At 40.2% G+C, this 26159-nt stretch overlaps 3 protein-coding genes across 3 annotated transcripts; 1 reads left to right on the forward strand and 2 right to left on the reverse strand.

Annotated features, from left to right (window-relative positions):
* Window positions 1-674: 674 nt before the first annotated feature.
* Window positions 675-9465, reverse strand: lap3 (leucine aminopeptidase 3). Its single transcript, XM_068727001.1, has 13 exons — window positions 9279-9465; window positions 5589-5704; window positions 4729-4783; window positions 4539-4644; window positions 4238-4397; window positions 3961-4125; window positions 3390-3548; window positions 3155-3279; window positions 2852-2940; window positions 2655-2757; window positions 1673-1752; window positions 1448-1560; window positions 675-1188 (listed from the first exon to the last, which is right to left on the reverse strand). Exons 1-13 carry the CDS (start codon window positions 9375-9377, stop codon window positions 1002-1004), a joined length of 1557 nt encoding a protein of 518 aa, XP_068583102.1. The 5' UTR covers window positions 9378-9465; the 3' UTR covers window positions 675-1001.
* A 732-nt stretch (window positions 9466-10197) lies between these two features.
* On the reverse strand, window positions 10198-12899 carry clrn2 (clarin 2). Its single transcript, XM_068727311.1, has 3 exons — window positions 12386-12899; window positions 11187-11366; window positions 10198-11064 (listed from the first exon to the last, which is right to left on the reverse strand). Exons 1-3 carry the CDS (start codon window positions 12636-12638, stop codon window positions 10796-10798), a joined length of 702 nt encoding a protein of 233 aa, XP_068583412.1. The 5' UTR covers window positions 12639-12899; the 3' UTR covers window positions 10198-10795.
* Window positions 12900-14885: 1986 nt separating this feature from the next.
* tapt1b (transmembrane anterior posterior transformation 1b) lies at window positions 14886-25867 on the forward strand. The gene is made up of 14 exons (XM_068727123.1): window positions 14886-15105; window positions 16864-16994; window positions 17076-17194; window positions 18172-18334; window positions 18455-18590; window positions 19105-19202; window positions 19294-19363; window positions 19537-19617; window positions 19776-19885; window positions 21422-21481; window positions 22302-22370; window positions 22467-22543; window positions 22636-22808; window positions 23359-25867. Exons 1-14 carry the CDS (start codon window positions 14916-14918, stop codon window positions 23610-23612), a joined length of 1731 nt encoding a protein of 576 aa, XP_068583224.1. The 5' UTR covers window positions 14886-14915; the 3' UTR covers window positions 23613-25867.
* The last annotated feature ends 292 nt before the right edge of the window (window positions 25868-26159 follow it).

Here is a 26159-nt window from a genome sequence, read left to right on the forward strand (position 1 = left end):
AACGGCGCTTTCCGGACTAACGGGGACAACACAGTTCTCGTTTTTCATGGTCTGGCTGGTGTCGGTTAAAAGTAATTTTGATGCCACAGCACACAGTAAAGCATATTACAAACAATATGGTTATTTTTCTTTTCTCCCTTTCCTGCATTATTTCTTGCACAATAGTGAATATTTCACCTCTTTGGGTTTCTACAAACTATGAATCTGAGGCAATTTAATAAGGAAAAAACACCATTTGGTTGAAAGGACTCCTCACAACTCATGAGGGGACACGAGCAGCTTTGTTTAGTCCCAAGCCAATGCATGCTTTCAACTTTGTGGCAACAGTTTGGGGAAGGCACTGAGTGGCCCAATAAGAGGTCCATAAGAAGTTGCTTTCAAAGTCTGAAACTTGACTGGCCTTTGGGATGAATGCCATCTTTGACGAACTCCCAAATATCGGCATTCAGCCTCACTAATGCTCGTTTGGCTGAATCGGGGCAAATCAGTCCAGCCAGTTTGCAAAATCTGTTGGTAAGCCTTCTCAGAAGAGTGGATGCAGTTACAGCAGCACATGAATGCCCATGATTCTGAAATGCGGTGTTAAAAAAAAAAATCATATAAGGGTGTAATGTTTGGGTGTGAGGCACTGTGCGTCGACTAAAGAGCTGTAGAGATTACAAATGTGTCACACACATAATTCAGTATATTTTATTTTCTACGACATATAAATGATAAGAACTATAAAGTTTCAGTTGTTTTTAGCTGAAATCACAACAGTGTGGGGATCTACTGAACCTGTATTACATTGTGGCCTCTTACATTGATGCATTGGTTTAAAAAAAAAAAAAAAAAAAAAAATACAGCTATGAATCCCTGCCAACATTTTCTGAGCTCTTCAATGGATACGATATTGTCCATTTTCGACTTCTAAACCTGGCCATTGCTGAGAGATCAGGGTTGAATAGAAGCAGCTCACAGTCAGAGAGTCTTGTGTCCGATCTGCTATTTGTGTCAATCTCTCAGCCACTGTGGGCCAATCCGGCAGCAAACTCCACCAGTGTACGTGTTGGTCTTCCAGACATGCCCTTTCTCAGGTAGGGAACTTCATCTTTGTTGCTCATCACACCTGCGATGTCCAGATGGGCCCAATGAGGAGCTGTGACGAACTCTCTCAGGAATGCAGCTGCTGTGCATGCACCGCCGGAACTGGAAAGATGACCCAAGACACACGGTGAGATTCAGGTAAATAAAGCCATGGGAATACTCCTGGGTCCTGTTCTCAACTAAAATAAAAAATCATCATGAGATGATTTTTAAACCAGTTTTGAAGAACCAAAACATCCAGATTCGTGTCAGTGTTCAACACTCTAATATGGTCATATTATCCAGTTCGGTGATACATGAATGAAGAATCTGGACTCCTCTGATATCCTCAGGCACTCACTTAGTGTAGCGAGATACGTACCGGCTGTACTTGCCGATGTTGTTGAGGTCAGCCAGCTGGCTGTCAGTCACCTGTCTGGTGTAGTGCTGGAACAGAGGCATCCGCCACACTCTGTCACCTGTCACAACACTAGCCTGCAAACACGCACACGCACACAGACACACACACACACACGCACACCATTAGTCAACACAGGAGCTGATGGACTGAGAGGTTGCGAGTATGTTTATTGTGCATACACAGTACCTTGTGCAGCTGCTGCCAGAGCCAGTCAGAGTTTGTAAACACTCCAGTTGCAGCTGAGCCAAGAGCTACATCCATCGCACCTTGGAGACAAAAGAAGCCACAGTTTAAAACTTACAAATTATATTTGCATATTGTATTATCAGAACTTGTAGTTCACTTCAGTTGGTCCCCAAAATGTTCACGCTGACTTATTGTCATCCTGCATCATTAGTGCTACACAGCGACCATGTGGTGAGGTCACATTCCAGTGAGTGACGCCAAGTCATGCAGCACGGTCCTGTACCTCATGTGTAAATTTATCTTCTCTGGTGTCACAAAGAAATAGCTGATTATAAGCACTAATGATTGAGACTACAACTGGACCTCATATGTCATGAATAAGAACACGGTGACAGGTTGAAACAGGATGAAAAAGAGGCATCCTGTACCGTAATTTGAGGGGTTAGAGATACTTTGGGGATTGATACAGTTTTCTTTACCTTTTAAAGAGGAAAGGCCAAATTACACAGAGACTACAACACACCTTTTTTAAAGATTTTTCTTTTTGCGGCAGGATATAGACAGGGGATAAGGAGAGAGAGGGAAGGGACTGTTATTTATCAAAGGTCCCCAGTGAGATTTGAACTGGGGACGTTGCGGTTATACTACTGTAAACGCACCTTAGCTTGGAGAAGCGAACACCTCCAACACACCTGTTTAAACGCCTTCTTACTTTCTTAAGATTTAGCACGGAAAATTCCTGCATTATATTATATATAATAATATTGTATACTATTATAAAAGTTTTTTCCTTGAGAACAAACTTTTTAGGTGGTCTCAGTCCGATTGTTTGGTCCGCAGCAAAAGATCAATTGAAAGCAATCAACGTTGGTTTGAATTGTACAAAACGAAAGTTAAAAATCAGTCTCATAACATGATGTAAATATGATGTAAAGATTAAAAAATGTCACTGTGTAAATAAACCCACTGTAAAAAACCCTACCTGTTAGCGTAGCAACATTAACGATGGCTCTGGGGTTGAAAGTGTGTCCGTAACACAGTGCGTCAGCGAGAACCAGTCGGCCCTCTGCATCTGTATTATCAACCTGTACAAAACAACAATAAAACCTGTCCATCTGTATACACACACATATAAGTGCACAAACGTATCACACTCACGTAACGGTTCGTTCCACCCACCTGGATTGTTTTTCCATTTTTGGCCGTGACAACATCACCGGGTTTAGTAGCTTTTCCACTGGGCATGTTCTCACACAGGGGAGCCAGACCTGATTTATTGCAACCAGCGGAAACAGTCAGGTTCAGAGATTTGTTGTCAAGTAATCATTACAATACCAATAATAAGTACATGCGGTGATTCAAAGTTATAAAAACGTTTTTTTTAAGTCAATCGTGGGGTTTTATGGATTTATAGATTCTCTAATTTACAATCTATGGTAGAAAATAATGAAGTTGAAGGATCCATATAGTCAAAACATTTACCAATAATGTTGACCGGTAGTTTCAGAGCTGCTGCTGTGACGATAGACGCACACACGGTGGCAGCTCCCCCCATATCAGCTCTCATCGCATCCATAGAAGGAGACGGCTTCAGAGAAATACCACCGCTACCAAGGAGGAGCCAAAACGGCATTAATGCAAGCTTTGTAAAGTTTTTTTTTTTTTTTTTTATATATATATGAGTTAATGGGCTTGAGTGTGTAGTATTATGGTTTACCTATCAAAGGTGATGCCCTTGCCCACTAAGAGCAGTGGGGCCTGCTTGCTGTCTGGGGAACCGTTGTAATGTAGCTCCAGGAAGACAGGGGGCTCCTCTGAGCCTTTAGACACACTGAGAAACGCTCCCATCTGTTGCTGCTCTATCCAGGCCTGAGATCTACAGAAACACAGGGACTATTAGACAGTGCAAAAAAAGGACCAATAATCAGAGAAGACCTTGTTTTCAGAGATAGAATATTTCAACTGAACAGTTATCAAGAATTGTTTATACAATTGTTACATTGTTTTCTGGTTGATAATCACTTGGTCTCTAAAGAGCAAAAAAAAGGCCGATCACAGTCTCCTTCAGTCAAATATTGTTCAACATCTGGCAGCACTATAAGAAGCCGTTCATTTTCGTGTCCCAAATTGCCTTAGCTCGATTAAAGAGCACACACGTCTGAGACGCCCTTCAACAATGCAACAAATCAAAATAATATTCTGTATTTCACATGTCTGCATGCTTTGTTGTTGTTTTCTGAGCACTGACATAATTGGGACACTACAGTAATGATGAATGAGTTACAGACCTCTTATTTATTGTGACTCGTTCAGCATGCAGCGCTAATTTCTCTTCGATGGTGTTGGCAAAAGCAGTAGGAGTGATGTGATTGGCGGGAGCTTCCATGAGTAGCCGTGCGAGGTTTTGGCCATCTGCATACATGACTCCTTTCTGCCACCCGGCCGAGTCGGAACTAAGAACAAACACATATATATATATATATATACGTTAGCATGACGCTGCGCACATCTGTAATAATGTGTCAAACACCCCGGCTTTGTGCTACAGCTCATTTGTTAGTCTACCTTCCATGAAGCTGTGTGGTTACTTTGGTCTTCTTCTTGGATTTGAGTAGGTCATAATGGAACAAACCCAGAGCGGCGCCTTCTGCTGCTGATTGGGCATCACCGCAGCCGTCCACCTCCACATGGTTCACCTCCAGGTCCTGAAGCAGCCGGCAGCCAACTGAACATGCACAGACAAATACACAGATATCAGCCAGGTAGTAACTCCAGTAAGATAAGAAAAGACAACTTTATTGTCCATTACATTGGACGAAATGGAAATATTTGCCCGTACGAAGACGAGCAGAGACATGTGTCTTACCTGACACTGCCTGTCTGATGTTCTCTTTGCTGGTGTCCCAGTTTTCTGATCCACACACACCTGCACTGGTCTTACCCAGCCCGACTACTGCGACACACGGGAAGTCCTGGAGAAGACACAGGCAAGATGGAATTACTCCGACGTTGTCAAGAGACCGGGTTTGTCTTATTCTAATGCCACTTCTTGTTACCTTGTCGATTCCATAAAATATTCTACTTTTGCCTTTCTTGAGGGCCGGTCCAGAGCTGGAGAGAGCAAAACAAAACCAGATTATTAACCAACTATGCAACAGATTAGACAGAGACACGGTGTTAATGTGGTATCCAGGTTTTTGTCGGTCTTGTTTACATTACTTATATTCATATATTTCTACCATTTGCCCTGCCTGTTATGTGTGTACTTGTACCTCGTTTTGTATTTTGTTTTTGCAAGGTTTCACTAACAGGGTTGCAAACCAAAATGCAGTTTGTAGTCCCATTTTACGGTGTGCGCCTTATGTTTAGTCATTCATTGTTTTGTTCTGACCAGGTAAACACAATATTGTTCCTCTGTGTACTGCCTGCACTGTTTACAGATGGATGACAGTAAAGTATCTCTGAACGTAAATTATTTTGTTAATATGTTCTTTTTCAATTTATCAGTGAGGTTAAATCTGTGCATCTCTCTGGGTGGAACTTCTACTAAAATTCATGGTTATTATTTGTAGGCCTGTGTACATTTTAATCATGCATCTTTATATACAGTTTATAAAAGTATGTTATTACAATTTCAGAATGACAATTACTAATAAACAGTGATCATTTTAGATCTCCATTACTGCCTAAATACCATCAGTTTAATTAGAACAGCATTAGTCGATATCAATACTGATAACACTTTTCTGATAATTAAGTTGCTTCAAATCAACAACTCCCTAAAAAGAGTTACATTAAAAACTGATAATAACTTTTATGAAGAGTGGATTATGTGCAGGACCGTTGTAAAAGACTGTTATTGTTATCATCACAGAACAAGACGTGTACTGACAACTCACAGATATCACAGACTCACATTTTCAGAAGTTCAGAAAGTTTCCCAGAAAGATTTTGGTCAAAACCTGCAGCTGCTTCAGTGAGATGAAGGCCGCCCTCCTCTCCCTCCTTCTCAAACACTCCCAGCACCAGACCCTGCAGACACACATGAACAAAGGAAAAGGAACCCACAAACCGATCAATCTATAATTCTGTCAGTTAACACATCAATAGCTCTCGTCCTCATAACAAAAATGAACAACTGTGCATGCTTGTAACCCCTTCGTTTGTGTTATTATGGCGACTCAATCAACGTGAGCACTGCGCCTATTTTATTTATTGGTTATCAGGCTGTTGTTAGCTCAAAGTTCTTGTGCAAGGCCGAGATCCTCCTTGTGGCACTGGCACCGCAGTGGCTAGTCTGTGGCAAGCGCCAGTCAGGCGTCAGGACTGTGGCACCTCAGTGACTAGTCAGTGGCACTTCAGCGGCAAGCGTCAGTCAGGTGCCACAACTGTGGCAAGCGAGTGACACTCGTTCGCCACACGGCCGTCAATAAGCTGCCGAGCTCAGCCACATTTCCTGAGAACACCCATTGTTGTTACGATAGGTCAGCTGCCATAAATCAGTTTTATCATCAATGTAGATTCTAATTAACTGGAGAAAAAACTTGTTTTCTAACACGTAGATCGTAAACCCCTGAACATAAACAGCCTCCATTGAAATCGGATTGGAAATGTAACTCAGTAAAAGTCCGAATAAGTCAATCTATGATTTAAGTCAATCTAAATCAACGTCATGATTTAGGCTGTTTTGAAGGCTATTATTAGGCCTTAACAGCCAAAGATTATCAGCTGCAATAATCAATAACTAATACATTTTTCACTATTTTTAGTTTGTTTTTCACTTTTTCGTGACATCCAAGCATCTACAGAGTGCCAAATGACCCTGACAAGTGGTTATGCCAAAATGTTCGAATACTTTTAAAAAAAAATATGTAATATCTTCACTCTTCCTCTGCTTATATGTAGGTGTCATAGGTGCCACAAGCTGCCAGTGTCACCACTAGTCACAGGAGTGTCGCCAGTAGTCAGAGTAGTGCCGCTAGGCGTCAGCCGGGTGCTGCTAGGTGTCAGATGATTGCTACTACTAGTCAGGGCAGTGCCGCTAGGCGTCAGAGGATTGTCACCAGTAGTCAGAGGAGTGTGCCCTCCTGGTCAGTTTCACCACAAACCTCACGGATGACACCGACTAGCTGTGCTACTGTTCTGCAATGAGCTATCATATCTGACACCTTCACAACTCGGATTAAATGCATTTTTTTTTTTTTTTTTCGATTCTAAACTCTACATGTATGCCATGTAAATCTTGGATGCAACTCTTCACATCAAATACAGTTTTAGATGTCAGTCAGCTGTAGTATTTTGAGTCAGAACAAAACTGCTGCTTTTAGCTACTATGCTGATCTCAAACTTTAACCACTTTAAAACCTAAATTAAAAACTCTGTTGTTCTCATGCACCTTTGATTGTTTGATTGACTGGTTTCTCTGCTGCATTTGTATTTCCTTTGTTACATTAGGGGCAACTTATTAATAAATACTGCACTGTAATTGTGTTTCTGGTCCAGCCAATTGTTTTTAATTTGTTTACCTTATTTCATTAAATCTAAATTGTAAATTCACATTGCTCTTTATTTCAAACTTCATTATTTTGTCTCTGGTTTTTAAACGACATGCTCATGCTTTTCTTTGACTATTTCAATGTAAAGCACTTTGAATTCATTATGTTTGAAATGTGCTGTGAAATGCATATTTGAAGCTAATTAAAGACTGAGTGGCTGATGACTGTTAGTAACTTGTACATAAACAGTTGTTGACACTCTCAAACACACCCACACAAACATACACTGATGCTCTTATAAATAAATACACTATCCAAACACACACACACACACACACACACACACACACACACACACACACACACACACACATATATATATATATATATATATATAAATTATCTTAAAGTGTTAAAACCTCTGAGATCCAGTGTGAAGTGCTGTTGAGAGTCACTGATGTAACAAACTGTCAGCTCAATGTTTGACAGGCTACCGGTGTTACGGTTTAACTAGGGACCCTGTTAACTGGCGACCTTCAGCCGAATGCGTCTGTTGTTGTCGTAGTTACGGCAGCTGTTGTAAATAGGCAGATAACACGTAGCTGTCCTCGTGAATGCCGCATTGATTAGTTTTGCATTACAGTGTCAAACCTTCTCATTTACAGTCTTTGGTCAAAACATACCGGATTCCACGTTGGAGAGTCTTTTGAGAAAACGAGTCCAATCGAGTTTGAAGCGTGTTGTTTGTGTTGAAACAGGAAGAGAGCACGTTGCTTTTCCTTTGAAATAATAAAGTTGGTAAAAAAAAACAACAACACATAAACGTCTTTGACTAAACTTAAAGAACGTACTACACAGTCAGCGGTCGCTCTTTAGAGCAAAGGACACTAGATCAACTTGTGACCACACTGCGTGTTTACCGTGGAGCACTCTGTCCTGTACTTCAGAGGCATGTTAAGGATATAGCTGGTTTCCGAAACAAATGGGCGCCTTATTAAAATCAGACAATTCAAAACGTCTTTGTGTCGCTGCAAATTAATGAGACAAATGTTTGTGATGTTGTCATGAGGTGAAAATACACAATGTGGACATAACGCATCAGAGCAAACAAGAAAAGTCATAAAATGAAGAATTTAACCAGCCAAGAACACAGATATGTCAAACAGTTGAGTTCATTTGAATTTAATAAGTAAAATACATAATCAAATTTAATTTGACTCACATAGCATCACACTATGTAATACATGATGGGACTATTTGTGTCCAACTTATTGACCAGGTTGAATGGTTGTCCTTAAAACTGTATATTGTGTGGAAAGCTGATGGCCTCTCTCTAAACCTTGGCTCGGTTTCTTCTTCTGTGCCCACCATATTACATATTGTGATACTATGTGGCTCTGCTCTGAAGTACAGGACAGAGTGCTCCACGGTAAACACGCAGTGTGGTCACAAGTTGATCTGGTGTCCTCTGGTCTGAGGAGCGACCGCTGACTGTGTTGTACGTTGTTAAAATTTAGTCTCCAAGACGATACATTACGTTGATGGTGGTGTAGTGGCAGTGCTTCTGACTACAGACTTGTTTTCCCCTCAGACAATATGTGTTCGAATCCCAAAAATATGATTTATTTAAATTTATATATATATATATATATATATATATATATATATATATATATATATATATATATATATATATATATATAGCAGTATCAGAGTTATTCTACGTGACAAATGTTTGAACAAAACAGGCTCCAAAGACGTTTATGTGTTTTTTTTTACCAACTCTATTATTTCAAAGGAAGAGCAACGTGCTCTCTTCCTGTTTCAACACAAACAACACGCGACGTTTCAAACTCGAGTGGACTCGTTTTCTCAAAAGACTCTCCAACGTGGAATCCGGTATGTTTTGACCAAAGACTGTAAATGAGAAGGTTTGACACCGTAATGCAAAACTAATCAATGCGGCATTCACGAGGACAGCTACGTGTTATCTGCCTATTTACAACAGATGCCGTAACTACGACAACAACAGACGCATTCGGCTGAAGGTCGCCAGTTAACAGGGTCCCTAGTTAAACCGTAACACCGGCTAACAGCTAACGGCTACTTACTTTTCTCTCGTTCAGGTGAGTCTGTGACGCAGAAAATGACCTGCAGTATTTTGTCCGCACCGCCGTCTGCACGGTTCTCCTCAAAAGAAGCATTGTCATCTGTTGTACATGTAAAAACCCCTAAACAAACTATTAACTCAGAGATGTAGAGGTCGCATACATGTGCAAATAGTCGAGCGACCTGACACCGTCGCGTTTTTCACACGTCACCAAAAAGCGACTAAGGTGGTCATTTGTCGCCACATGCGGCAGCAGTGAGAATCTGCAGGAGGCTTTGAATCAGCTGCAGCCTAAAAACTAAAGAGACAAATAGTTAACCACTAATGGAAAGTAACTAAGTAAATTTACTCAAGTACTATACTTAATACTTACTTCCATTTTCTGCTACTTTATACTTTTACTCCACCACATTATAGAGGGAAATATTGTAGGTTACTTTTTTCTTGTCTGACAACTTTACAATCAGATTAATAATACAACATATAATCAATACGTAAATGATAATGTCTATTTATAGATTAATATAAAACGTATTGATCCTCTGGAATAAATTAACTTCCTAGCAGTAATTAGTAATTAGCAGTGTGCATGTATTCTGTCTAATTCAGATTCCAAATGTCACATCATTTAAATCTCATACTTAAAATGAATTTGAACACTGTTTAGCTAGACAATTATTTCTTCCAAGAGACAAAGGTGTCACTTGATGTTTCTTTTTCACTGACATCATACTGTAGATTCACTGACATCATAACGTATATTATATATTATAAGGAAATCCTAAATAAGTTTAGATATTATGATATTACTGTAGAGAGCAAATAAAAGAGAAAAGCTTCAGGTCATTAGGAGATAATAACAACAACAAAACACAAACGGTACTTCAACTATAATTATTTAATTGATGTCTTGTGTAAATATTAGTGTGTTAATGTCCAGGAAATTATAACCAATCTATTAAATGTAATACAAACTTTTTAAATAATGGCCAGAGTGACTTTTTTCTTTGTAACAGCTGACTTCTCCAGATGTGAGGGACTTTTTATGACCAAGATAAAGTAAATAAAATGGAATAGAATCAATTGATAATTAGGAATCTTATTCTATTTATGGAAGATTGTATACTCTACATACATAAGCCCACAACTCCCTGTGAAAAAAAATAATTATTCATGCATAGCTGTACACTTTCTATCAGGGATCAAGAATAATTACTATAAAAAAAACTTAAAATCTCAAACAAAGTCTTGAGACTTTAAGTGAAACATAAAGTGACTGAAAAACAGATCAGTTAATGACATTCTATACATATAATGAAAACAATAATAATGTATTTACATTTTGCAGCTATAGACAGAATATATCCAGCACAAGATGTCCAGACTGCAAAGGGTACGTTTGGGATGCAGGACTCTTGGCACTGGCACAGTGCTGGTTTCACTCTGCTGTCAGTCATTGTGGTTTCCTCCAGTCAACCACCGGTGATGTAATGATGTAAATGCTCCTTGGTTGGTCCTTCAGTAGAGCAGGTCCAGAGCAGAGACGGTGGGTTCTTCAGGTTTCTTGATCTCCGGTTTCGGCAGTTTGATCCGACTCATGGCAACCACTCCACAGACGGCAAAGTGAGTCACAATGCTGGCCACACCCAGCCAGAAGGACCAGTCCAGGCTGTCGTCCAGAACAACCAGCACGAAGAGGTTCTCCCGATGATTGGCTACCCGCTCGGTCAGACTGTGGTGCCTCACAGCTGCCAGGAAACACAGCACGCCCAGGGCACCGAAAAGAGCTGGAAGAAAAATAGAGAGGTGAAGTTCAGAAGCACCATGCAGGAAGTGAAGCCAGCAAAGAAAAAAAACATCAACAATTGAGGGAGATTCTGAGGGAAAGAGTAAAAGTTGCCTCACACACCGGCAATGAAGTTCCACAGGTAGAGGCCTTTGTGCCCTTTGATGCTCTGGTAGGGAACTTTGCGTGCATTGTATATGCAGAAAGACAGACTGACCAGTGAGAAACCCACAGCCACCAGCAGGAACAGGATCACCATCATGTGAAGGCCGCCATTCAACGTCCGCACAAGCTTTGGGAAAACTGGACCGAGAAGAAGCACAGATGAAAAAAACATTGCAGAATGAAACAAAATATGGATGCAGCTTTGGAGCTTATGTGAAGATGTTATATAATTTTATATGTTTATTATGATGTTTAAGTCAATAAACTCACTAACTAGCAAAACTATCTCTGGATGTTTGCAGTACATGTGCTGGCGGTAGTAATGTGCATTGTAATGTTTGTTTCTTATTCTATGAATAAAAAAAGAGAGCATGTGGTTTGCAATATTGTTTATATGGAGTTTATTTCAAGCAAAAATGACCAACATTTATTTAAAAGACGCCTTTTAAAACACATGTAATAATAATTAATTATATCAAAAGATGTAATGAACTCATGACAACTCAATTCTAATTTAAGAACTAGTGGGTATTGGTGAGATAAGCCCAAATATACAGTACAGTTCTCCCTTAAGTAGCTTTAAGGCTGGAAAAAAAGCATGTTATTCTACTGTCTGACAGTATAATATTCTATAAGTTATATGTTTACATTTAATTAAATACTCAACCAAAGACTGTGTTTTTTATTGCTGCGCTATTTCATCAAATAGACCTATGCAACATGTCTTGTGCATCAATTTGTACACATTTTCCCAAAATGCAGCCTGATATATGGTGTCTTTGAAAGCTTTGTGATCTCCAGGACTTGTTTGCTCTTAAAAGAGGTTGCAAGTTTGCTTTGTTGGTTAATAAATGTGATAATATCATCATATTAGATGTTGTGTAATTGTCACTGTTAAAAACACTCATGTGACCTCAGGAAGAATAGTCTGTCTGGTAGGTAATGAGAATCTAATGAAACAATCCACTTTGAATAATAAATGTACATATTAGACTGCATTATTTCATGGTATTTCATAATATTACATATTTGATCTTTATTTTTTAAAGAAATAAATGTCTTTATTCAATAATAGTTTGTATTAATTTAATATTGAACACTTTGTGTGTAGTCTATCTAGTACTATACTAAATTAAGAGAGCAGTATCTGATCTTACTGTATATTTTGGAGCGCCTGTTGCCGAGCCCACACTTCTTGGTCTTTCCTCCCTGGAACAAGCCGTAGTAAATGTCCCCGATGAACTGCTCCAGCTCCGGGTGGGACGCGTTCACTATCTCCGCCCCGGTTTTACACAGGATCCGTCCGGTGACCCACCGCTCCGTGGACAAGGCCACGACCAGGAGCACCACCGAGCCGATACAGAGCACCGAGGCCACCGAGAAGGTTATCCGTTTCCACAGCGAAGGCATCTCACGAGCCCATGGTGCCCCGAGGAAGGTAACACGACGCCGGGCAGCGACCGCGCAGCGCACTCAGCGATCACCATGAGTTTATTCTATAGTTTGTAAAAAAAAAAAAAAAAAGGGAAATTAAACATAATCGGGTAAATTGTTTTTTCTCTGAGTAAAATGTCGCGTGTATTTGTTATGCGAGTCCACAGAGGAGGAGAAACCGAATCTATGGTGGTCAAAGAGATCCGTTACCGGGAGAAACTCTATCCCTGCCCAGTGCTCCTGAGTCCCTCCCTCTGAACACTCTCCTCTTTAATCAGCGGACGAATTAACCTTTGCAGTCTGGAAATGTATCACGATTGGTGTTAATAAGATCATGCAAGCGTAGTTAATGGGGTGCTCTGTAACACCCTAAAGGTCGGGTCAGAGTGTGAAACACAGAGGGGCCAATGAGTTCAGACTCGGGTTTATAGTCCTAGCATCTCTCATTCTTGCACAATCCACTTATTCATTAAGGGTTATCTGCAATTAATAAAGTAATGAAGTGGGCTTCATTTACTCCAGCACTATATCGAGCAGTGGTGGACTCAGGCAGTCTATGGGGCAGGAGCGAAAACAATTAAAAGGTTTTCTAACTACAGGGCAGTTTATATGTGACTGAATTACATTTTCTCCATTGAAAGGGCATGCAGCTATAAACGGCACTTCATCATACATTACTCACGAAGGATATTTTTGTACTTTTATTTTGTTGTTGTTGTGTTATCGTTTAGAATGGAATCCTTTTATATTGTTCTGCTATATTGCATATTTTACTTTATCATGTTAATGTTATGTTATATTATATATTTTGGTACTTTATCTTGTTATTGTAATGTTATTATTTATAATGGAGTGCTTTTATATTGATATTTTTGTTATATTGTATATGTTGGTACTTTATCTATGTTATTGTAATGTTATTTTTTATAATGGAGTGCTTTTATATTGATATTTTTGTTATATTGTATATGTTGGTACTTTATCTTTGTTACTGTAATGTTATTATTCATAATGGAGTGCTTCTATATTGATATTGTCCTTTTTCTAAATGTTTTGGTGTAATTTATTATGACGCTGCAGCGAATATATCATTGGCTCTCTCTGTCGTGGCAGAGCTCCTCCACAAACATGTACAAACACACTGAACTCAGTCAGCATACAGAGCAGACTACTGACTATTAAAACATTGGCAAATAAAAAGCCAATACTTAATCAATACATCTGTTCAACAAGCATGTACATGTAAATGGAAGCAAAACCCTAATTTAATCAGCTCTGTCCGCAATCTCTTGTCCACCTATCCCATCTATGTTTACATAAGCACCGCATGAAAGCTCGGCCAAAAGCATTTTCTTTTTACTATCAAGATAAAACAAAAGTTGTCTGTAGTCTGTTCATCTGAGCTTGTTCTTATAAACGTCTCTGCTGGCTGAGACAAAACAGCCAGGAGGACAGAGGACAGGAGGAATCACACACTATGTCTATGTTCTTAATTATTGATTATTATCATTCATAAACGTCACTCAGGAATGTTATTTATTTTATTGACATTTTTGATTTGTTTCCAGTAAGATATTAATGACTCAAGACTTTGCTATTGTAAACACTACTGTTACTGCTCTAGAAACAAAATTTAGTTACATATACACTATGAATAACAACGTCTAATCCTGTTCTGAACTTATCTGTTTTTAAAATCAATTATTTAGTCATGAAAAGAACAGAGTATTGATTAGAGTAGCTCCTTGTATTAATAAAATCTAAAGATACCTATCCCTAAAGACCACTGTAGTTCTCCAACATGCTTGGAAAGGGAGGGTTAAACGGAGGGGCAGGTTGTTAGATGACACTAAATTTCACGCACTGTTTCTTTAAACAAGGGCACTTTAGCCTAAAATATGTCAACAAGGTAGGTAACATAGCTGTTACACTTACTAATCCTCAAATATAAGCAAATTCTACTTTAAAAAAACACAAACTTGATCTCACTACATATGTCGTTGCTCTATATGAATATTGTAAATCAATTCATTTATTGACTACCAGTTCTGTCTCTCTGTACCGATTTCTACCAATATCTACGCATTCAAATTGCCCGCCAAGTACTTCCAGGAACTATCTGAAGTCAACGTTGACGTGACTGTCTTCTTTATACGGCTCTGGTTGTACCACCGTGTAGTAGACGTAATGACGTCAGAGCGTGTGACGCAGATGTCAGTCGCTCACTTCATCAGATGAGACCGTTTGGCGAAGATGGCGGACTCGCTGTCGTCAGGTCTGGGAGAGGAGCAGGAGAAGGAGAAGGAGAAGGAGAAGGAGGACAAGGAGGGAGGCGGGAAGGCTGCTCAAACAGAGAAGAACGAGGAGAAAGACGGAGTCACAGAGACGTTGGGGTTTAACGATAAAAATGGCGGCAGTAAGGGCAAGAAACGCAACCTGTCAGGTGAGAGCTAGCCTCGTTGTTACAGCCCACAGTTTGACAGCGCTAGCTAGCTGCTGGAAGGATTGTTTTTTTTATTTTTTTATTCAACGTTGCTGACAAACCAGTGTTTGGTTTGATATCATTACTGCACTCTATACGTGGTTATCTGTTGCGTGAGTACGCAGTTACAATATCAATCAGTTAACGGTTAACGTTACTGAGTCTCTGCAGCTTTGGGCGCTGCTCCAAGTTTGCACTTTGAGTAATGTTTAAGTTACGTTTTGTGGCTAATTTGTTTTATTCATGCAAATTATTACCCGACATCACTGCTGCATGTAAACACGCACGAGTGAAATAGGCCAGTTTTGCTTCTCTGTCAAAGAAAGACGTGCTGTGTCTCTGTGTCTCTGCACAGGCGCATTCAGAAGTGCTGCTGAGTGGGTAACGTTAAATGTTACGGACTAAAGTATGTGGACACCTATCTTCACATTGTGTTCTTTTGGCCCGGGGCTGCTTGTCATGGTTGACTCGGCTTTTTGGTTCTCACTAAAGCACTTCGATGATTCAGTCTTGCACTTCCATAAAGGTTAAAAGGGACTGAATCAAAGAGACCGGTCAAAATAGGCAATTTAAATCAAACATTTTGAACATTCCTTTGAATATTTATGCCTTTGCTTTTCCTGCTGTGCTTATTGATGCATTAGGGGGCTGACATATCCTGACTTTCTTTACCGTCTACTATGTGTCAAGCTTTGGGAAAAATTTTGATATCTACTCTTTCCATAATTCAACTTGATATAGTTTTTAAATTAGACCTTTCTTCCTTGGTAAACACCCACATATTCTGGCTCAAGAGTTTAGAATTGAGACCCAACCTGACATAATAACCAGAGAGGAGAAAGCTCCTTCAGTGCCATAAAAACATTATAGTACAACTGTTTTCACAGGCTCAGTAGTAATCCCAGACTAGTACATTTTGATACGATTGATGCTGTGCCCCTAAATGGAAATTTTAATGCTGCAGGACACAATCATGTTTTAGACAATAGTGTTCTTCCAACTTAATGTTCGCCGTTTCAACCCAACAATGGACAAAGTGAAGCCCATAACGAAATGTTTGGTGTAGAAGAACTTGAGCCTCATTCAACAAGTTGGGGATGAATTTCAACCTCAACTGTGAGCCAACTTATCAGCCAGCATGAGTCTGGATCAAAAATTCCTTGGAAAACGTGTAGTGAAGGCTGTTACAGCAGCAGGTTTATGATTTTGAATGAGATGTTCAGCAATAACATATGGGTGTAATGTTTGTTCTTCCACATATGTGGGGTTGACCATGGCTAAGTGGATAGCAGGGCCGCCTTTCAATTAGAGGGTTGGCGGTTCGATCCCCGGCTCCTGCACTAGTCTCGTGTCAATGTGTCCTTGAGCAAAACCCCAAAATTAGACGCTTTGGATAAAAGCATCTGCTAAATGACTGTAATGTAATGTAATATGTCTGGTCATATAGTGAAGATATTTTTTATCAATGCAAATTCATATGGTTCATTATTCGCAAAGGACTCTCCTTTTGTTTGCAGTGAAAATACAGGCACCTGCTGTTAACCTGTGAATGAAGTCATCAAAGCGTTCTGGGGTTGTAGTAATGTTTTATCACTAAGGTGTGAGACATCATTGGTATGTGAAGTTCCCTTAGAAGGTAGCGTGTGTGTGTGTGTGTGTGTGTGTGTGTGTGTGTGTGTGTTTTTAATGCTTTGCCTTTTTTCCCAATTCTGTCTCTAGACTTGTCTCTGGTCAGATTTATAACCACTGAGCTGACCAGAGGATACTTCCTGGAACACAACGAGGCCAAATACACCGAGCGCAGAGAGAGGGTCTACACCTGCCTCCGCATCCCCAAAGAGCTGGAGAAGGTAAACACACCAACAATTTACTGAGAGATTTCTTTGTACAAGTCACAGATAAATGAATATTCTCCTTCTCTCTCTCTTTAGTTGATGACATTCGGCTTCTTCCTCTGTCTGGATGCCTTTCTCTACGTGTTCACCCTGCTGCCCCTCAGGGTGATTCTGGCCCTTTTACGGCTCCTCACGTTGCCTTGCTGTGGCCTCAGGTGAAGTATATATTTGTGTATTAGGGATGCAATTTTAAAATCCATTTCTTGAATTGATCATTGGCCACATTAAACCTCTCATAGAGTTGATTATACACCCCAATTAGGTCTTTCAACAAAGACCTAATATGGCCTTCCTCTGTGAAAGTCATAAAGGGAGATTGCAACTTTTATTAATTCTGCCTAATTTCTTTGAATTATTGTGTCTTAAAAACATCAGAAAATACAAAAAAAAAAATGTTCATTACAACAAAACCAGCATGACGATATTTAGTTTCATATAATGTGCTACAAGATCAAGCTGCAAATCCTCATATGGAACCATCAAATGTTAGGCATTAAAGAACTACTTAAACTATTAAGAGATCACAAAAAAAGTTGCATATTAATCTTCAGTTGATCGACTGAATATTTGAGCTCGAAAGGAAAAGTTTACTCTTCGTCTGAACGTGTCTGTGCATCTGTACAAACCAGTGCTTGTCAATCAAAGGTAATAGTCTATTACTTTTTTGATGATCAATTGAAAATTAACAAACATGTTGATGATTGAGTCATGTAGAGATCATTTCATTTATCAAGCAAAAAACTCTGGTTTTCACTTTCTCAAATGTGAGGATAGGCTCCTTTTTTCTCTATTTTGATAACACTGTAAATTGAATATCTTTGAATTTTGGACTGTTAATATTATTGACCAAATATTTACTAGTACATTTAAAAAAAAGTTATATAAGAAAGTAATGGTTAGTTGCGGTCCGGTATTACTACACACAGATTTGGTAAATACCTTCTCTCGTTAATATCAACTTTTGTAAACAGAAGTGATCGGTGCAATGCTGTTCTTAACCTCTTGGGGGCAGTAGAGCTCTTTCTGATTTTGTTCAAACTGATGATAACCTGTTCTGTTCTTCTTTTTCCTGTCCAGACTTCTTCTGTGAACTTTTCTTCCGTGTGTAATTTAGTTTCTGTGTGTGTTTCAGTGGCTCCCGCCTGCTCCAGCCAGCTCAGGTGTGTGATGTGCTGAAAGGCTTCATCATGGTGCTGTGTTACTCCATGATGAGCTACGTGGATTACTCCATGATGTACCACCTTATCAGGGGACAGTCTGTCATCAAGCTGTACATCATATACAACATGTTAGAGGTACACACACGGATGATACTGCAACAATAAAGTGTATAGCTCTTGAATGTACTGTACAGTGAGCCACCAACTCATTCGCTCTCTTGCCTCCTCTCGGCCTTCCCCCTGTTGTGTCGTCAGGTGGCGGACCGCCTGTTCTCATCATTTGGTCAGGACATCCTGGACGCTCTGTACTGGACGGCCACCGAACCCAAGGAGAAGAAGAGAGCGCACATAGGCGTGATTCCTCACTTCCTCATGGCTGTGCTCTACGTCTGTATCCTCACTGAGAGAGACCTATCTACACGTGTATTCCCCCACATGCATACAGATATGTAGTAGTACATGCATGAGAATTTGTCAGTCTGGGATGACAGGAAAATGTTATTTTGTCAGTGTATGTGACTGTAAACTGGCAGATGATCTTCTTAGTTTAGATGAAAAGAATTATGGGTTAATTAAGTCTTTTTCTTTTTACTGTTCTTTTCTTCTGTGATAGTAAATCAAACATCTTTAAGTTTTAGACTATTGGTTGGACAACGTAAGACATTTAAAGCTGTCAACTTGGGCCTTGAGAGGCATTTTTCACTTGCGTGGTGCATCTTATTGACAAAACATCGAGTCAGTTTATTGAAATGAATTTGCTGAAGAATCAATAATGTAATCATATGTTGCAACGTCACACAGCTTTACTTCAGACTATTTGAACGTGCATTATAGTGGACATTATAGCATGATTTTCTTTACTGTAGCCCTCAGCGTAATGTTTTCCTCAGCGTGTTTGTGTCTAGTTCTCCATGCCATCCTCATCATGGTTCAGGCCACCACTCTAAACGTAGCGTTCAACTCCCACAACAAGTCCCTGCTCACCATCATGATGTCAAACAACGTGAGTATAATGCACATGGAAACATTGAACTCGCTTAAAAGAACGTGCTGCATGAGCTCAGACGTGATATTTTGTTTTTTTTCTGTGGCAGTTTGTGGAAATCAAAGGAAGCGTGTTCAAGAAGTTTGAAAAGAACAACCTCTTCCAGATGTCCAACAGTGGTTAGTGTTGAATGATACCTCAAAACAATATGTGCCGCAAAATCAGCGGTCTGGATATTTTGTAACTCAGCCCTTGAACTTGGTACAAGGTAAATTTATGGAATCGAGCTCAGCTGCAGTGAGTTCAAAGTAGGTTAATCCAGGATTGATTTTTTATTTTTTTTCCCCCACAGACATAAAAGAGAGGTTCACCAACTACATCCTCCTGCTCATCGTCTGTCTGAGAAACATGGAGCAGTTCTCATGGAACCCTGGTACCTTAACGCAGCGCAGATATAATGTAGCATTACTGAAATATACACCGCTGCTTTATCTATATGACCGACGTTACATCACGCTTCTGAGTGTGGCTCAGCAGTCATGTATAACTAATGTTATATTGACACCAACCTGCTTCTATCGTTGTTTTTAGACCACTTGTGGGTGCTGTTTCCTGATGTCATCATGGTGATAGCCTCAGAGGTGGCCGTGGACGTTGTGAAGCACGCCTTCATCACCAAATTCAATGACATCAGTGCTGATGTGAGTCCCTGTTAGAGAAATTCACTCGAAGCCGATGTGACATTTATTCTTGCAAGAAGGAGACAGAGTTGAAACACATACAAGTCATGTATCAAGGCTGCTCAGAGGTCTGTCTCTGAGTCTGATATTTATACTTCGGAACACACAAGTGCGTTTGCACAGAATCATTTGCATAAAGCTACGTGGCATGTCTTGAACTCGTTCTTCTCCCCTTTCGCAAAAGCAAATGTCATCTTGACGTTTAGTAAGATTTACAATCGCCCCTTACAGAAGGTCACAGTAACTGCTAAACGAGGAACATCTGAGATAGCAAGTGTGAAGAGAGTTCACACAGTAGCCACAGACTTCACGGAGCCTTGTTTATTAAACAATAAGAACTGATCATTCTAAAAGTTATTTTTCTCCAACAGTCCCTCTTTACATGCATACTTTCACAGTTTATCCTTCAGGTTGTGGTTACATGTAAGTGTAACAGCTAAGGGAGCAATACTGTTGTTTTGAAAGACATGTCGACCAAAAAGAGCACATTTATATTAATGTTATTATAGGTCCGTCTTACGGTCCTCATCGGTGGATGGAGTTCGCCCAGTTAATGGGCTTTTTTTTCCCATTTTGTACTGACAGGCTTTTAGCTGATAGCCAGGCATGCCATGTACTGTATCAGTACCATGTTGACGGTACATTCAAAGCCACACTATTGTCATTAATAAATAACAATATTCCACAAAAAAGTTAATATGACAAAGTGGCACCACACTCTCTATGTGACCCTGAAAAAGTTAGATTTCTGGCATTTGTAGCGATATCCAACAATGACACTGGTCAGTTTTGGATGTGGTTGCTTGACACTGAGCAAAAATCTATCCGCTGACAAAGACAGTGAAATGCAGTCGAAAGCTCAGGAAAAATCTAGTCAGTGGACCCATTAAGGTTAAGATGACCTTGTTCATCTACTTGTCAAAGTAGTGAATGTTTAATCTCCATAGACTTGACTCTATTCTGTTCCACTCCACTGACTTACACCAGGTGTGTTTTGTGTTTTACAACCTGGTGGTTTGTTCTCTCTTGTTCTCCTCGTTCTCACCCACCAGAGACGCTGTAGTATCAGAAGGACTCCGTCAGTCAGTGCAGACGTTTTCTCTTGACTTTTCCATCCCACCTCCTTCCCTCTTGTGTTCTCTTCCTATTTGATTTCCTTCAATGAGTTGTAACTTTGGTTATGTAATGGAAACCAACACCACAAGAAGGGATTAACCCTTTTATCTCTAAAGTGTGAAATCAATCACATCAACCTCACTCACACTCACCGAGCGTTCAAGCTCTTGTGTATCCATGCTCGCTCACTTTAATCATTTTATGCACATTTGGGCTTTTGGCTTTTTACGCCGGCTTTATCAAAATTAAATTTGACTTATTTCCTGCCACTATTCATACTGTACCTTCCCTATATATTAACAAATACGTGATAAACATAATCAGATACTCCTGACATTTCAACAATATCAATAACTGTGATACCGATCGTGTCCTTTCCAGGTATACGGAGAATACAGAGCCAGCCTTGCCTTTGACCTCGTCAGCAGTCGACAGAAAAACGTGAGTAAAATGAGTTCAAATAATAGATTTGTCTCCAAACTAGAATCTGTTTGTTAAACTTGGGCTCAGGATCCAATGTAGGGTCGCCTGCTGGGGACACGGGAAAGGGATTCATACTTGTCTTATGCACTGTACTTTGTGAAAATAATGTGTTTGGTTTTTAATACTGTATATTGTCATTCTTATATAACCGAACTCTGGTGCGGCATTCTCCTGAAAGAGAATGTAAAAGGACACATGTCATATGTAAATTAATTAAAATGAGATTATCTGCACTTTCTCTAATTGCACGGGTCAAATTAAGTCACAGGTCGTAAACGTTTTAGAAATTCTTAACTACGGGTGAGCGTTATGGATACGTATGTATCTTGACTTTGTAATCTAGCAATTCAATTGTAAAACAATTGCAAGAGGACAAAAACACCTGTGCTTGTGTTAATTCTCAAATGTCTCGTGATTTCTTAAGTTGCAGTGCATTGAGCTCTCACAGACGACATCGTTTATAGCATTATAGGGACGGGAATGTCTGTTATAGTCTTGCAGGTGACTTAAATATCTGAAAAATAACATTTAAGCAAATGTACCCACAATGTCTAAATACAAGCAGAGCTACTGAGGGTATAATCATCACTGTGTGAACAGAAGGATATTAGTAACTTTTGTTTAGAGCCTGAATGCCAAACAGAGACTGATATTTACAATATTGAGGTAATGTCCTCTCGTCTTTCCTAATTTGATTAAGTATTGTTATGTAATGACTAATGCATTGGTTGTGGAAGAAGAAGCGTGTTGGTTGTTGATGTTTTAAATGTGTCTCCAGGCTTACACAGACTACAGTGACTCAGTATCCAGAAGAATGGGCTTCATCCCCCTTCCTCTAGCTCTGCTGGTCAGTCACTGCTTGAGAAAATCTCCTATTGATATTGTGTGTTCTAATGTTTATTGATCACTTATCTGATGATTTGTTTGTGTTTCTTTTCTTCAGTTGATCAGAGTAGTAACCAGCTCAGTGAAGATCCAGGGTTCGCTCTCCTTTATGTGTGTGCTGCTGTTTTACCTGGGGTAAATGTCAAGCGCTCTTTTCCAAGTTTTGAACACATTTGCAGTGTTTTGGGTGTTTCTTATGTAGTTTTTGTGTGTGTGTTTGTGAGCAGGATGATCACTCTGAAGGTGCTCAACAGTATCGTTCTGCTGGGGACGTCTTGTGTGTTTGTCAAAGAGGCCAACATGGAAGAGAAGCTCTTCGACCCTCCACCCTCCGTTGTCTCTAGCCGGGCAAACTCCAGAGCTCACCGCACCAAACACGTTCCCACCTCAACACAGCAAGGTGGCACTTTTTCCATCTCTATGTTGCTAAACGGCTAAATACAACATTTAGTAGATCCAAAATGCCACCCTCGTAGTTATAAGAGAAGACCTTCTTGTCTTACTTGGGCAATAATGCTACACACAGCGTAGCCGACAAGACAGATGGCTACGCTGAAAACGCTATCTCTGAATGTTTTTATTGTTTCCAGCTGACCTGTTAAGTTGGTCTTTAGCATGCACTTGATGACTGCATTGATGATATGGAGCTGAAAGTCTGAGGCTGAAGCTGCACATCCCTGGAAAAGTCATCATCTTCACCAGTTGATGATCCAGATATGCTGCTGTTTCTTTATCACAGTACTTCAGTGTCGGCTTGTTTTCAAGCTATTTGAAGGCTTAATATCCCTCTTTGTACACCGCTTTAGCATGCAGAGAAAATCAAAGCTTGTCAGTCTGGCCGTGACTAGTTACAGTTGGTAAGCTGTACTATGGTTGTACTTTGTATGTATTTGATAGATGGATGTTCCTCCTGCTTCTTGTAATAATATCTACCACTTTCTCTCTCTTAGAACCCACGACCGACAAAGGAGAAACATCACTGGCAGCAGACAGTTCTCCGCCTGCCAACACGGCAGAGAGCTCCGCCCCACCGCTCCCCAAGAGCGACTCGGACACATTCCTGACCACGCCAGACGAGGACGACGAGGACAAAATCATCAACGCCAACACGGGACTGGAAGGGGACAGACTTGAACACCGAACGCCCAAGAAAGATTTGCTGGAAATAGACCGCTTCACCATCTGTGGCAACCGAATAGACTGAATGAATGCCACATAAAACCACCAGTCAGCGTGTCCTGGCTCAACAGCAAGGTTCAGGGATCAGACACGGGTCATTGAGCATGAGCTCAGACCTGACATACCCCTGAAGTATTTATTTATTTATTACTGACAAAACCAGCCAAGGCATAAAGCTGTTACTACAAAGCGTCAGAGGTCCCTTCAGATGCTTCCATCTGGTCCAGTCGGTACCTCGTGAACCAAGTAGACTCCGAGGACGGGTCTTGGTTGTGACGACGATTGGGAGATCTGGGGCAGAGCGCGAAGAGAGAAACAAAAACTGCACATGTGGAATAGTGCGACATGGGTCGCTGTGTGATCTAAGGAACACGACAGCTGGACTGTGCGAGTATGTGTTCAAAAGCACAAGCTTATATGTGTACAGAGTTGTTTTTAAGAAAGAACAAAACTTCACATTTTTGAAACTAAGTTTTTATGAAGAATCTCAGATCTTTTTGCTAAAATCGACCTGCAGGTAATGGCCGAAATACACGGATCACAGCCGGGGCGCCACACGTCTGCTGTGACGGACCCTGCCCAAAAACTACTTAGAGTTGCTTAAAAATCAAGTACATCAGTTTAAAAATAGTTTAAATAAATACCTCATTGTACCGTAGACACTCCGACATTTCACATTACAATAAATCAATCAAATCAAATGTGTTTTTCATGAACCTGTAGTTAAAACAATCCAGTTAATTCAGCACCAGTTAATAATTAACTGCAATATATAACTGGCAAAACTCAAAGTGCGCATGGTGAAGCTGTCACACAACCACGCGCTAGACGGAAAAACAAGCCGTCTCCGCCTCGCCTATGTGACGCATCGCGTCCGTGCCCCGTGTATTTCTGCCGACTCATAATCACATTAACACATTGTTGAAATCTCTAAATTGCTCTGCAAAGGATTTTGTTTAAAGTGAGTTATTAGCCTTCAGGCATGGCTGCAGTGACACAGAGTTACAGTCTGGTCACAGAGGCGACTTTACCTTTTAGACACGGGTAAAAAGTTTGGAAGTTTTAGTATGAAGCTGTTTGTCTTGATATTGTTACTTTGAAGCACTAAGATAAGCTGGTGCCTGATTGTAAAGACAAAAGTATTTATTTTGAAGTGGATTCCAAGCCAGAAAAGTTTGGATGATGTATCTTTTTTTTTTATGTGACTTTTCTTTTCTTCAATATGCTCTGTGTACACTCACCATTCAAGCATGTAGCCGACAGATAACCACGTCTTGGTGTAACACCACTGTGTTCTTGATCTCATTTCAAATCCGTGGTGCGAGGCACTGGCATACCAGCATCATTTTAAAATGTTTTATAAGTCTTTTATCATTATCTTGACAGTGAAGTGAAAACATAATTCAGATTACATGGAGGAAGGTGAGGTGTTGAAGGATACCTGAAGGCTGAGACACAGTGATGAGGGTGAATGATATCTTAATAACATAAATATACAGCACTGTGTGAACCCAGCAATAGGAAAAGTCCAGCTTGAACCCTAAAGGTTGCTGCCATTGCTCATTGTGGTCATCAGCTGCTGGCTTTGCTTATTGAAAGAAGCTCTTTCCAAACAGTCCTCAGATGCTGCAGCTAGAGGCACTGTTTGATGAAATGGTCTGGTCTGAAGAGCTGTGAGATTCATGTCCCGGGAAGAAAAAGCCCAACTGATCCAAGTCCAACCTATAGCCCCAAGTTCTCTCCATTTCCACATTTGATTACATTTGAGCCACAGTGCTCATAAAGTTTCGTGAAATAGAAATACCCTGTGATCTTTGAAAAACCCCAGAAGGTCTTTTAATAACACTTCTGCTGTGAAGATAAGGCATTAGAGTTGCCACTTGGACAATAGATTAAATAAGCAACATAAATTGTTAATAACAGGTGGGAAGGAGGAAAAACTCACAGTACTCACTTAATTAACGTTTCTATTGTCATGTTTCAGTTAATGGACCTTTTCAAAGATCACCAGGTATTTATTGTTCAGAAAAAATAGGATTGGCTTAAATGTAATATACGAGAGGCACAGACGGGTCAAGTCTAGCCCTACCAGAGGGGGGGGGGTGTGAGAGAGAGAGAGAGAGAGATCATTTGCAGTGCATGAATGGATCTCACTACCTAAATACATACTATATGTATGAATGGGATATTTCTTTGTTTTTTATTTTTCATGTACATCCCATTTATGTAACATATTTCCTACATGGTAGATGGAGAATAAAACAAGATTTTGTTTTGTAACACCTTGTGATGTGACTGTTTTACACTGTGTGTGTGTGTGTGTGTGTGTGTGTGTGTGTGTGTGTGTGTGTGTGTGTGTGTGTGTGTGTGTGTGTGTGTGTGTGTGTGTGTGTGTGTGTGTGTGTGTGTGTGTGTGTGTGTGTGTGTGTGTGTGTGAGTGTAACAGGAACAGTGGAGGGAGTCACTGCAGGCTCTGTTCAGAGGGCAAAACACTGCAGTCCACTGTTCCCCCCTGAATGGACATTTGGGGGGTTTCTGTCATCACAGTTATTCACACACGGGGACTTTTCTT

Source organism: Cebidichthys violaceus, unplaced genomic scaffold (assembly GCF_023349555.1).
Source record: "Cebidichthys violaceus isolate CVI_PGR_0920_01 unplaced genomic scaffold, fCebVio1.0.p SCAF_4, whole genome shotgun sequence".
Taxonomy (NCBI): domain Eukaryota; kingdom Metazoa; phylum Chordata; class Actinopteri; order Perciformes; family Stichaeidae; genus Cebidichthys; species Cebidichthys violaceus.

Excerpts from the sequence above, each read along its gene's own strand:
- lap3 (XM_068727001.1), bottom strand. The coding sequence starts at position 9,377 with ATGACAATGCTTCTTTTGAGGAGAACCGTGCAGACGGCGGTGCGGACA. Across the intron at positions 4,398-4,538 it reads CATCAGACAGGCAGTGTCAG|TTGGCTGCCGGCTGCTTCAG; the intron begins GTAAGACACATG and ends GTGCATGTTCAG. Across the intron at positions 4,126-4,237 it reads ACCACACAGCTTCATGGAAG|TTCCGACTCGGCCGGGTGGC; the intron begins GTAGACTAACAA and ends GTTTGTTCTTAG.
- clrn2 (XM_068727311.1), bottom strand. The coding sequence starts at position 12,638 with ATGCCTTCGCTGTGGAAACGGATAACCTTCTCGGTGGCCTCGGTGCTC. Across the intron at positions 11,367-12,385 it reads CAGGCGCTCCAAAATATACA|TTTTCCCAAAGCTTGTGCGG; the intron begins GTAAGATCAGAT and ends TTCTCGGTCCAG. Across the intron at positions 11,065-11,186 it reads CCTGTGGAACTTCATTGCCG|CTCTTTTCGGTGCCCTGGGC; the intron begins GTGTGTGAGGCA and ends TTTTTCTTCCAG.
- tapt1b (XM_068727123.1), top strand. The coding sequence starts at position 14,916 with ATGGCGGACTCGCTGTCGTCAGGTCTGGGAGAGGAGCAGGAGAAGGAG. Across the intron at positions 19,203-19,293 it reads CCATCATGATGTCAAACAAC|TTTGTGGAAATCAAAGGAAG; the intron begins GTGAGTATAATG and ends TTTCTGTGGCAG. Across the intron at positions 19,886-21,421 it reads TCAATGACATCAGTGCTGAT|GTATACGGAGAATACAGAGC; the intron begins GTGAGTCCCTGT and ends TGTCCTTTCCAG.